Below are 12,623 nucleotides of genomic sequence, written 5' to 3'. Positions count from 1 at the left end.
CCTTGGCCTGGTACAGGGAGGCAGAATCTACTCTTGGGGAGGGACAGCAGAGTCCCTGAGGATGAGCCTCTGGGAACTAGGTGAGGTCTGGAGAGAAATTGGGGATAGCGAGAGGAGGCGGCCTCTTGCCGGCAGCTTCAAGCTCCAGCCCAGCCTCTGTATCACAGACATCACTAAGGAAATGGGTTCCTCCGAAGTTGCCATAGCAACTCCAGGCTCTGGCTGGGGCCTGGCAAAGATAGGCCAGGAAGGAAAGGGAAAGGCAAGTCCAGGGCACAGGAGAGCCTGGCTAATGCCAACTAGATAAAGCAAGGGAGCCCTGGACCTCTCCCCTGCCCACCACTAGCCACTGCAACCACCCTCAAAGCGGCCTCCCCCACCAGGCCCCTTCCTTCTCCTCCATGGAACCTCCCCCACATACCCACACCCATCACAAATCAGGCCCCCTCTCAGCTCCCCAAATGCCCCCCAATACCTCTATCATCAGCCACTCCCCTCTTCTACTACAGCACTCCCTCCTATATCTGCCAGCCCCCAAGTCTCAAAAAATCGCTCCCATGCCTCACTCCGACACCTCCACTTCTCTCCACCTGCTGCCAGGATGACCTTCAACCCCCGCCTCCCCCACCAGCTCGTCACATGCCCTGCTTCCTTCGCTGTAAGCCCCCTGCCTCCCCCCAGCCCCCTCTCTATCCCTCCCTACCCTGGTCCCTGCCTCCCCACATCCTCCTGCTTTCCCAGGCCCCTGGCCCCGTCTAGCCCCCCTATCCATCCCCCACCACCACCACCTCGCTCTCTTCTGTCTCCTGGTTGCTCTCCTGCTCTCTCCTGCTCTCCCGGGAGCTGCCGTGCAGAAAGGTTCCGTTCCTCCCCGAAAAAGGCCCACATGGGAACAGGAATGTGCAGAGAGATGAAAAGGCAGCAGCTGCTGAGACAGCAGGCACGGAGGGGGCCCCTGAGGAGGGGGGGGGAATCCTGGGGACAACTGGAGCCTGAATGGGTGAGGCGGGAGAGGGCCCCTGGGAAGGTGGAGATCTTGGAGGAGAGGAGAGAGGGACAGAAGGGTGCACGAGACCGTGGAGATGGCACAGTGAGCTGGGACAGGTGGGAGCGGAGGATGTGGGTGGTGATGGCCCGGGGAGGATGGAGCTGTGTGGGGAAAGAGAGTGGAAGCCGTGGGGGGTGCGCAGGGGGATGGATGGTGGAGGGGAGATGGAAGTGGAGGCTGACGGAGCAACGAGGGGCAGTGCAGGGCAGCATGGTGAGGTGGGTGCAGGCCCATGTGAGGCCATTACTTACACGTGGATTGAGAGCGCCCGTCCTCTGTACAGACTGAATGCGCTGCCGTACAGGTCACTGGCCACCGAAAGGCTATCCTCTGACCCCCAGCTTGCGCCCACCAGATTAGCTCGAGACGCCCGCACCAGCGGCTCCACCCCCAGGTGCCGTGGCCCGGCCCCGGTTGCCTGTGCTTGCCTTGGGCTGCCTGGGAGGCGGCGGGTGCCACCCCTGCTGCCCGCTTCCTGCTCCAGGACCGTCTGCCCGCTGCCCCACCAGCTCACTTGCTCCTCAGAGGTGCCTGTCACGGAGGTCGGGGGTGTGTCCAGGGAGGTGCCCACCAGGGTGTCGGAGCCCCCTAGAGAAAGGAGCACGGTGAAGCCGAGGCCCCTCTTGTGGGAAGCCCGCCTGCCTGCTCTTTGAGCACCCCGGATAACTCACCCGTGGGGGTGCTGAAGGCCCCGTCATCCCGAAGCTCCAGGCGCTGGGTCCCCTGCACATCGCTGATGTCATCCTCGCCCGTCTCCGAGTCTGGAGAAGAAGGGGTCTGTGTGGGCAGGGCCCTCCTCCCTCTCACTCCAACTCTTCCCTGTCACCTCCTGCCTCCCCCACAGCAGGGCTTCCTGCACCTCTCTTCTGGGCTCTTCTGCTCCCCACCTCCTGGGCTGCTCAGGGTAACCCCTCCCATCTCAGTCCCCTGGCTCCTGTCCGCTCTGGGCCCCTGGCTACTCACCCTTGCCTCCTTGGTGGTGTCAAAGCTCCTGACTGTCCCCCTTCCCAGCCATTAATAGATTGCCAGGGCCTCGGGCAATCCCTTTGTCAGTGATAGCTTAAGTTCCCATGCTGCCCCCCCAAATAATTAGGTCCTAGTTTCCAAGCTATAAATTCTGGGTTCCAGGATCCCAGGAACAAAGGGGAGTCACCTCAGAGATGCACTGTCAGGGCACTCGACCAACTGCAGGGCCCGCCTGTCCTCTACCCCAAGCCAGCCAGAGCACACCAGGGTGCAGCTGAGGCGGGGTGAGGAGAGGCCAGGGTCGGGCAGGGGAGGGGGAGTGCAGGGCTAGGGCAGGAGCCAGTTTCCTACCGTAACTTTGCTTTCTGCAGGAGCGGAAAACTTCGCTTCCATAGGAGCAGCAGGAGAGAGACATGGACAGACTGTTATCAGAGCGTTTGTGGGGCAGGGCATGGTGGGCAAGCAGGACAGAGGGAGCCCTGGAGGGACAGGCCGTGGGGTGGGAGACACCTGAGGTGGCCAAAGCACGTCTCATTCTCAGCTGCCTGCAGGCTTCCACTGTTGCCCACCATTGACTGTGGCTGGTTACTCCAATTACCCCTGTGATTCTGGACCCTGAGCACTTCCACGGGTGCTCCCACTGGCCACAGACATGTACTCACACACACCTCTTGTGCCCGACCCAGCCACAGACCGAGCCCCCTGCCCCATTAGGGGGCCAGGCCCACCGGCTAGTACAATATTTGCGCTGTGCTTTAGCTCCTTCTGGCAACCTTCCCCATCTCTCCTGCATCTCGATGAGACATGTCCGCTCCCCTCAGTCCCTCTCCTACTGCTGGATGGTCCTCAAAAATGCCCAGGGCCAGGCTAGGAGCAGAATGTCCTGGGCATATGTTTAACTTTCCCAGAGTATACCATGTTCTGTGCCTCAGTTTCTCTACGAGCGCCATGACAGCCAGGAGCCATGTGCTGGTTGTCAAAGCATGGCAGTGAACTCATCTGCACTTGGTTCCACAAGTGGAGAACAGTGAGACCAGGCCCACAGTGTGGTGTGCTAGGGGCCCCCAACCCCTACTGCTAGGTCCTCTCAGTTGCAGGGAATAGGGCCCCTTTTTGGGTGAGAGTGTGAGTGTGTCGGGGGGCTGTGTCCTGGGTGTCTCATGAAGGGCCATGGACCAAAAGGAAGAATGGGCGTGGGCTGGAGCGGGGAGCCCATAGTCCACGCACCATGGGTGAGTCGACCAAAGGCCCGGCGGGAGTGGCCGGTTTTCTGAAAGAGAAAAGCCAGAAAGAGTTGTTGAGGGGAAGGGTCACTCCTGATGTCCCTATAATCTGCGCAAACCTCTGTATCAAACAGAAACTCATTCCAGAGGCCAAGGAGGGGCTGGGGAGTGAGGTGGACAGAGACCCCGGGGAGCCAGCTTCCCCCACAGGGAATGTCTCTGCTCCTCCTTGCCTGTCAGCCCTCCTCGCTGGAGTTCCAGCTTGGCTCTGGGCTGGAGCCGGGGAGGAAGGAGAGAGAGGACAGCAAGGCTGCGTGGGTCAAATGCTGGGATTCCTGATGGACAGAGGCTCACAGGATGGAGACCTGAGCGACACCCCCAAGGATTGAGTCAAGATAGGCACAGACTGAGGTGAAGAAGGGGGGGAGGGTGCCTGGATGACTGGGGGAGATGGAGGGACAAGGACACAGATTCCTGCTGGGGGAGGAGAGATACCTGGGAGAGGTGTCAAGCGGGCAAGAAGAGTGATGGGGGACAGAGGACAAGGTCCCCCAAAGGGCCAGAGCCTCAGGAATGAACGCAGCAGGAGGCCCAGGTATTCGGAGGACAGGGCAGGGCTGGGGGTGGGGGGGTAGTGAGCTCAGCGCGATCTCTGTGCGTTGCTTCCAAGAGCCCCGGAGGATGGAAGGCTCCGGCCTGGGGGGCTGGGGAAGCCGGGCGGGGGCCGGGGCTGGACAGAGCAAGAGGAGAGCGGGTGGCCCCGAAGCAGAAGGGCGCTCCCGGCCGGACCTGCCGCGGGGCCCTCCCGGGGCGGCCGCAGGGATCGCGGGGTGCGGGGGTCTGCCCTTGGGCACGGGGAGGGGCCTGCGCGCCCAGGACGCGGGCCGGAGCCCCCCGTGCGCCCTGGACCCCGGCCCGCGGCGCCCGGGGCGGGGCGGGCGCGGCGACAGCGCCCCCTCCCCGGGGCCCGGCGCGGTGACCCGCCTCCCTCCGGGGCGCCCAGCCCTCCCGGGCCCCTCCCGGCGCCGCCCGCCCCCGGAGCCCTCACCTGGAAACGCTTCTTCACCCACAGCTTCTTCATGGCGGGGGAGGGGGCCGGGCGGGCGGCCGGGCGAGGAGGGGACGGGCGGGGGCGGGGCGGAGTCGGAGGCGGGGCCGGGGGCCGCCGGGGGGCGGGCGGGCGCGGGCGCCGGCGGCGGAAGGAGCCTCGGGGCCGCCGGGGCCCGGGCGGGGGTGAGGCGCAGGCGACCGCGCCTGGAGCGAGCCCGCCCTTCCCCCGCCAGCCTGCACCCCACCTGGCGCCCCTTCCCTAGCCTGCGCCCCTGGGGCGGCGCTCACCTGCCTCCCGGCACCCCCACCCCGCTTCTGCCTCCCGGGCCCTGGGCACATGGGGAAACTGAGGCACAGAAAGGGGCGCAGTAGCCCCAGTGAGAGTTGGGGCGCTCTCATTGGCAGCCCATCGCGGCCTCCTCGCCACCCCCACCCGCCTCCCGCGGGGCGGCTCTGGAAGGTCAGCCGCGGCCCCACGCGCTCACCCTGCGCTCACCCTGCAAACATGCGCGCAGGCTCGCTCGCCAGGCAGCACCCAGCCCGCCCCAGGGGTGCAGCCCGGCCCTCCACACACGCCAAGGGTCCAGGGGTGGGGCCTCTTAAGGGACCGGGACCCAGACTGCCACTCTTGATGGGGGACACTGCCCTGCAGCCTGGCATGCACCGCCAGCGAAGGCGTCCAGAGCTCACTCTCTTCTTCACCCATTCGACCCACCTTCCCACTCACAGGTGAGCACACGCGCATCCTCTCACCCCCTTCAGCACCATGCGCATTTGGGCCACACAAAAGTAACTTGCTCTTGCCCCGCACCCATCTTCCCAACTAAGATTTTTTTTTAGCATTTACTAAGTTCCAGACACTTTATAAATGTCACCTCATTCATGACAATCTGGTGAGCTTGAAACCCTTCCGGACATTTAGCTGGCTCCATTTAACGAACAAGGCACAGGGCTCAGAGAAATCCTGCTGCTCAGCCAAAGCCACACGGGGTCTGTGTCTTTATTTGTCCTCCAGATCCACATCCTCCCCCCAAATGGCCCCAGATGCCCCCATGTTTTTTCTCCATGATTGGCCCCCTGTCACTTCCCAAACCCAGCACCAAACCCAGTCCTGGCTTCTGAGATGTGTCTACTAAGTAATTCTCATGAACTCTTATTGCATGCGAAGTGTTCCATGCATTGGGCTAAGCACTTTATACAGTGCAGTCATTGAGTCCTCACCAGGGAGGGAGGGAGGTAGACTGAGAAGCACAGAGAGGTTACTTGCCCAAGGTCACACAGCCAATAATGGGGAAAGCTTAATCCAGACACTGTGACTGCGTTATAGGCCACTACACCACAACATGTCACCTACTGATTGGTCAGTGGACCCCCTCAATTTCTTTCTTTAACACATGGGTGGAAAATTAATACAGAGCCAGCTGGTGGGTTTTGTTCAGCCTGCACAATATTTTAGGTGGGGCACACATGCTCGAATTCAGCCTTGCTGACAACTGTTTAGTTTCTACTTGCCTCCTGGAGGTCTTTGAGTTTATGACCTTTTTATTTCAATCTTTCAGGTCATGTCTTATGGGTACACACAGGTGGTCCTTTTTTCCGGACCCCCAGAGGGAAATGTGGCACGTGCAGACACATGCATGGACATGTACTAAGAGGCACACGTGTGTGGCCCTATCAGTTCCAGCCAGAAGACCCTGGTTACCCACAGGCACTTTCCCTGCCCAACCCCAAACACGCCCACTCACAGATGGGGAGCTGAGTGAGGAGAGGGGTAACTTGAGCCCCTGTTCCCCAGGAGAATCCAAGGGGCTGGCACATTCCGTAGCAAAAATAACCAATGGGCAGCAAGCATGAGTGACGGGACAGCTGGGAGAGAAGAGGCCTGTGGGATTCTGTGTTCCTGCTCTGGGCTGTGCTGCTCTCCCCACAGGGCTGGCCTGGGGCTTGCGCTCACCAGGGCCTCCCCCAGCTGCTCCAGACAGCCTCATTCTTCTTCTCTGATTGGGCAGCTGTACCCCCGCCATTTCCCCAAACCCAGACTTCCAATTTCTGCCCCACTGGCATTTTCCCTGAAGCAGAGAAACCCAAGCTATCACGCCATGCCCAGTGCTTTGTGCTGGCCCTCCTCGGAGCTAGATGCACCCCTTCCCTACTCTTTGTCTCCTCTCTTTCCGGAATGGGTTCAGTTTCTCCCTTTTCCCCTCTGGATGACCCTAATCTGTATTTCTGACATGTGATTAAGTTTTAATTATGTATTATGTTTATTGCATATTGTCTGTGTCCCCTTACTAGAAAGTATCCCTTGGAGGATGGGCATCTTGGCCTCCCCACCCTGCAAGCACTTAGAGCAGTGACTGGCTTAGAGTAGACAATGGGTAAACATGGGAGGGTGGCAGAGGTGGGGGGCAAGGGCGTGACAGTAATGGGGATGGGGAAAGTGAAACTTCCTGGAATAGCTCATTCATCCTGCCTTCCTCCCTTAATCAGTCCTGACCCAGACCCTTTTTTAAGAAACAGCTGGAGAAGTGACCATGTCACATCCGCTAGCTTCTACCCGGGAGGGCCTGACCTGGTTTCAGAGAAGGGCTTCTAACATGGGCTCTGGCATACTGGGGCTCTCTGCTCCACTCTCTTCCCACTGCCCCCACTCTGGCTCCTCCTCCTATCCCTGGTTGGGCCTTGGCATGAATGGAGAGTTGCGCTCTGTCCCTTCTCAACTCAGTACTGGTTTCCTCCTGGTTTTTCATCCTGTTTCAAGTTCCAGGTGAAACAGATGATGACTGCAGAATATACCTCAATACGGGTTTTGGTATATTCCTCACCTTTCCTTTGCCTAAGCTGACCCTCTCTCCTTATCTCCGAGTGCTCCTCTCCATGCCCTCAAGTCCCCAGCATGGTTCACTACCATCTATTCACCTTTAGCTCTGACTGGCACCAGCATCTTCCAGACCCTGGCTCTGAAACTTCCAACTAACAAACATGGCGAGACCTTCAGCTTGGTCCTTGTCTAGGCTGTGCCCTCTCCTCCTTACCCCGCCTTTAGTGCAGGCCTTCCTCTCCAGCCACACATACCCAGGCTTTGAGGGTGGCACTTGCTGTGTCACTTGATTTGCACATGGCTCTCAGCCCATGCAGGTGGGAGCCTGATGTTCTGAGAGAGAAGCGCGCCTGCTATTTTGGAGACTGAGCCAAGAGACAGCTTGGGCAATACTGACAGATCCCTGCCTTAGTCTTCCCAGGCTTCTCTTTCTGAAAACAGACAGTGTGGACCAACCCAGCCTTTCAGATCGGATCTGCTCTCTCACTAGCCATGTGACCTCGGGCAAATTCCCTCTGAACTTGTTACACGTACACCAGTTATATCTGTAACCTGGGAGCTGAGAAGGTTAAATAATTAAATGAGATAGGGTACATCATATGTTAAGGCTGGTACAAAGATCCTGCATTTCTGCCATTTTCATCATTCCTCTTCTTTCCTCATATCTGTACCCCAAGTCCCATGCTGCTGTTTCTCGTGCCCCAGACTTTCCAGTCTGCAACTCACTCCTCTACTCATGGACCCAAAACCATGCCATTGTTCCTCCACCCGTGAACTAGCATCTCAGGCTTCGGGAGTGCCAGGAACCTTAGCATCAACCCGTCTCACTAAGCCAGACAGCAGTCCCAGCCAGGAGACTGCCTCCTTCCCACGGCATCTAGGTCCTGGCTAGGCTTCCTCAAGAACCCAGAAATCCTCCTGTTGTTTACCCTAACCTAGAACATTTTCCACAAGTAAGTCTGAGTGATATTGAGCTTCTTTGCCCAGCTGCCTTCTGTAGTATGGCAGGACATTTAATGTCCCTGAGCCTCAGTTTCCCCAGGGTTGCTAGGGCTATATCAAAGTTGTTTAAATGATATGTCAAAGGATGTCATAGCATATTACCTGCCACACAGTAGCATAGTAGCGAATCATTATACATTAGTAAGAATTATTACCAGTTAATACTAATTATAAGCCTGGTCTTGAGGTGAAGATTTCACTGGTATGAAAAAGTTCTTGAAATGGATTTGTTGCAGGGCCTCCCTGGTGGTGCAGGGATTAAAGACACAGCGCCATCAAACCACTGCCAGCCACTGCAGCACGAGTTTGATCCCAGGGCCCAGCCAGGGAGCTGACCCACATGGAGCAGCAGACCTCTCCTGTCTCACCCGCTGCTCCCCTCAGAAGTGTATTTCAGTCAGTCTGCCTGTTCTGCTCCCCGCTCTGTCTCTGGTGAATCCTCTCAACCCCTGCACCTCTCTCTGGCCTATACCCCAGTTCATGTATGCATAAATAAATAAATCTTTAAAAAATATGATTTGCTGCAACATAACCCTCTTCCTGCTTTGAAAAGACTGTCGAAAGGCCCCAAACCCAAGCCCATAGCACCCAGGGTCCTGTCCTCAGTCCAAGCCACTCAAACATACAGTTCTACCTGACTCTGTGTATGCCCAGCCAAGGTTCAGCTTTGCCAACTAATGCCCCCCAGATTACAGAGTGCCTCAGCGAGCAATGCCACTGGGGGGCTCTAGAACTGTCACTCTCCACTTTAGGAGAACAGGGGAGGCTAGGAGGCCCTGGTTATTAGAAAGGCTATTACAGGCTATTTAAAAGGTTATTATGGGCTACTCTCCATAAATGGGCAGCTCCTAGCCCATTTTGCCTCTTCTCCATAATTTCTTGAGTAGTTAAAAGCCTCCAGAAACAACAAGAGTTGTTGAGGATGTGGAGAAAAAGGAACCCACATACACTGATGGTAGGAATGTAAATTGGTCCAGCCTCTATGGAAAACAGTATGGAGGTGTCTCAAAATACTAAAAGTGGATCTACCAAATGACCCAGCAATTCCACTCCTAAATATCTACCCAAAGAATACAAAACACTTATTAAAAGGGATATATGTACACCAATGCTCATTGCAGCCCTGTTTATGGTAGCTAAGTTATAGAAACAGCCTAAGTGCCCAAGGACCGAGGAGTGGATCATAAGAATGTGGTATATATACACAGTGGAAGACTCAGCAATACATTAAAAAAAAAATCAACTCCTGTCATTTGCAACCATATAGATGGGACTGTAGGGGACAATGCTGAGCAAAATAAGTCAGAGGAGAAAGACAGATATCTGATGGTCTCACTTATATGTGGAACATAGATAAACATAACAAAGGGTCAGTCAAAACCAAACTAATAATAAACTCTTAACATCGGACTATAAAACTGAGGCAACCTTGGGCCTCACTGGTGGCACAGGAGTTAAAGTCGCAGCACTATGAAGCTATCCGTAGCCACTGCAGCACAAGTTCAATCCCTAGCCAGGGAGGTGACCCACAAGGCACAGCAGACCTCTCCTGTCTCATCTGCTGCTCCCTCAGCAGTATATTTCCGTAGATCTGCCTATTCTGCTCCCCAATCTGTCTGGTGAATCCTCTTACCCCCTACACCTCTGACCTCTTACCTCTGACCTACACCCCAGTTCTTATATGCATAAATAAAATAAATCTTTAAAAAAAAATTGAGGCAACCAGAGGGGGAGGACAGTAGGGTGGGAATAGGGGAGGGAGGGGACCCAGAGTAACATGGTGGAGGATTATTGGGGTACGGGTAGTGGGCAGGGTGTGAAAGTAGACATTTACAGGGACTCGAATCTATAGCCCCTGGAGCAGATACAAAGATGTAGATCTGCTTTACCTCAATAAGCAATTTGGGGGTGGGGGGAGCCCCCAGAGTGGGAACCTAGTTCTTAGTTCTGGGATGGCCATGACGAGCTGCTTATCTTATGGCTGTCCCCCCTCTGCCCTGGGCTTTTACAGTGTGCTCACCTGTGAAAGGCAGTGTTTGAGCTGCTCTCTGCGGTCTTTCCACCTCTTAAGCAAATGTTATGGCCGCCGCCCTCCTCTATGCTTCCTTTCCCTGTCCCGATTTCTTTCTCTCCCCCAAGCTGTGTCCTCATCACACTATCTTATCTTGCCCTTTGATTTCTGTTTTGTTCTCAGTCCCTTTTGCCCCTGAGGAAAACAGAGCTAAGATCACCAAAGAGTCTTTTCTTCCTCGGATGGGGGTTCTGCCAGGATGTACCCCCATCAGGCTGGGAAAGCCTGGACTGGGCCAAGTACAAGGCCTCCCAAGAGAAGCCCACGTGGCGCTCTCTGTCAGTGAAGACTATGGAGGGGGGGCACGGTGGGGCTCGGGGGAGAGGAGGTGCTGAGCCTGCTCTGCCTCCTGACTCTGCTGCTCCCCAGTTTTCTTTCCTCTTCCCCTTTCCCCTCCTTCATCCCTGTGTCTCCTTCACAGCACCCAAGCCTGTGCCCCATATGACGTCATTTGGAGTGGGAATTCCCTCTTAAAAATGCCCAAGACAGCTCAGTAACCCGTAAGCTCTTTGCCATCTGTCCCAACTACAACCTATTTCCTCAGAATGCTTGCTCATGGCTCAGTCTGCCGAGACTCTGTCTTTGGCCTAAACAAGAACTGATTGGCTTTGGGGCTAAGAAAGTTAAAAGAAAAGCCCAAGTCCTGGCGCAAGGAGAATAGGTGCTGGTGTGGCACCCACGCCGGCCCCAGCAGGACCCTGCACACAGGCCCGGTCTCACACCCCACCCCTTCTGCCTTGCACCATCATCCCTTCCTTCACAAGAGCTTGGTACTCCACCTGCACAAAGGCCATGGCCTAAGGCCTGGCCGGAGCACCCCATTCCATGCCCTCCAAAGCGTAGGTGATGTGATCCAGGGGCTTTCTGTAGCAACCACACACTCCTACCCATCCCTCACCAACTTGGACCACCAGACCCTCCTCCACAGCCTGCAGACTTGCACGGGGAATCTCAAGCACCCACCTCATACCTGGCCGGAACCCTCAGCCCTCATCCCAACCTCCTGATGCTCCACACCCTGTTCACACCTGTTACACCTGCCTGGAGCAGACCTTCCCAACCTGCCCCAGCAATCAACTGCAAGGAGTTCTGACCCATCTCCTCAACACTGCAGCCATGGTGTTGGGGGGCGCTGGATCCCCCTTCAGACATGCACACACCTGTAAGGGGCTTATCAGAGATCTCAAGTCTAAATTATTGGAGTTGATAAAGAACATTTCTCACAGGAGGCCTCTCTCTACAGAGAACTGCCTCTGGGGAATTTTCAGAGAGGTCTGAGTGGGGTTCAGCTTTGCTTGGCCTCTGACCACCGTGTGGCAAGCCTCTTTACCTTGACACCCCTTTTCCTGCACTTTCCTCTTGATGGGCGCTTCTGGGTTAGCTAGCTGAGCAGCCGGAGCACCAGGGAAGAAGCTAGATGAACACCCACCTCCCCCATGTGGCAGGGAAGCCCTTCTCTGCCCCTGAGTACCCCGCCCTGCGACGCGTGCCCCCACCTTCCCATTACCTCCGACCTCCAGCACAGTGAGGGCCGCCTCACAGGAGGCCTGGCCCTGCTCGTTCTGGGCCCTGCAGCTGTACACCCCGGCGTCCTGTGGCCCGCAGCTCCGCAGCCACAGGCAGCTGGGCTCAGGGGTCGGCGGGGGCAGGAGCTGCCCATCCCGGAACCAGCTGAGGCTGGGCCGGGGCGTCCCGCTCACCACCACTCGCAGCCTCACGTCGCTGCCCACAAACACCGCCGCGTCCTTCAGGGGCCTCAGGAAGACCGGCGCCCCGGCTGCGGCCCCTCCGCCGGCCCCTCCGCCGGCCCCCACCTTGGCCCTCTTCGGGGGTACCCCGGGGCTGGGGGGTGCCCTCGTGCCCGTGTCCTCGCCTCGCAGGCCCCGGGCTTTCTGCATGGCCTCTGCGAGCTGGGCTGGAGGGACGCTGGAACCGGATGGCACGGGGGCGCCCGCGGGGTGGTGCCCTGGGAGATGAGTCCTGGGGGGCCGGCGCCCTGCCTTCCTGCTGCCCGCCCGCCTTCGGCCTGTGCTACCCAGAAGGTCACCGGGGCGGCCTGCGGTTGCGCCTCGGGGGCTATTTTTAGGCCCCCCGGCTCGGGTTTCGAGGGAGCTCTGGAGGGAGGGGGCGGCAGAGGAGGGAACTTGGGCTGACTCTGCTCCTTGTCTCCCCCTAGGATCCCCCTTCAGCACCTCTTCTTAACCGAGTCCCTGAGGACTTGTTCCCCACCCCTCCGCAATGGTCTGGGGGCCGGGAGGGGGGCCCCCAGCAGCCCCCTCTGCGGTTGGTTTACCCTCTGGGTTCAATCCTGTTTGCCTTCCTCCCTCTGCTCAGGCCCGATACCCAGAACCACTCCTCTGGCGAGGGGAGAGGGAGAGGACAGTCCTGGGGGAGCGGTCTGAGAGGTAGGTAATCCAGCAGGCAAGCCCAAGTGGAGGAGAGCAG

At 57.6% G+C, this 12,623-nt stretch overlaps 1 protein-coding gene across 4 annotated transcripts in view; it reads right to left on the bottom strand.

Annotated features, from left to right (window-relative positions):
- Positions 1–12,212, bottom strand: part of SPEG (striated muscle enriched protein kinase) — a 55,676-nt gene extending 43,464 nt beyond the window's left edge. For 3 of the 4 annotated variants that reach the window (XM_054700104.1, XM_037524112.2, XM_037524113.2), the window contains exons 1-4: positions 4,286–4,336; positions 3,242–3,284; positions 1,720–1,809; positions 1,300–1,636 (exon numbers count right to left, since the gene is read on the bottom strand). In XM_054700104.1, the coding sequence (XP_054556079.1) occupies positions 1,300–1,636; positions 1,720–1,809; positions 3,242–3,284; positions 4,286–4,318 (503 nt within the window). In that variant the 5' untranslated portion in view covers positions 4,319–4,336. Of the gene's footprint in view, positions 1–1,299; positions 1,637–1,719; positions 1,810–3,241; positions 3,285–4,285; positions 4,337–11,685 lie in introns of those variants that run through there. The other variant, XM_037524111.2, reaches the window with a different exon arrangement.
- Between the last annotated feature and the right edge of the window lie 411 nt (positions 12,213–12,623).

Source organism: Talpa occidentalis, unplaced genomic scaffold, assembly GCF_014898055.3.
Source record: "Talpa occidentalis isolate TD23 unplaced genomic scaffold, MPIMG_talOcc4v2.1 talOcc4.3, whole genome shotgun sequence".
In the NCBI taxonomy this organism is placed as follows: Eukaryota; Metazoa; Chordata; class Mammalia; order Eulipotyphla; family Talpidae; genus Talpa; species Talpa occidentalis.
Note: the sequence above shows the minus strand (reverse complement) of the source record. Positions and strands in the feature narration are given on the sequence as shown.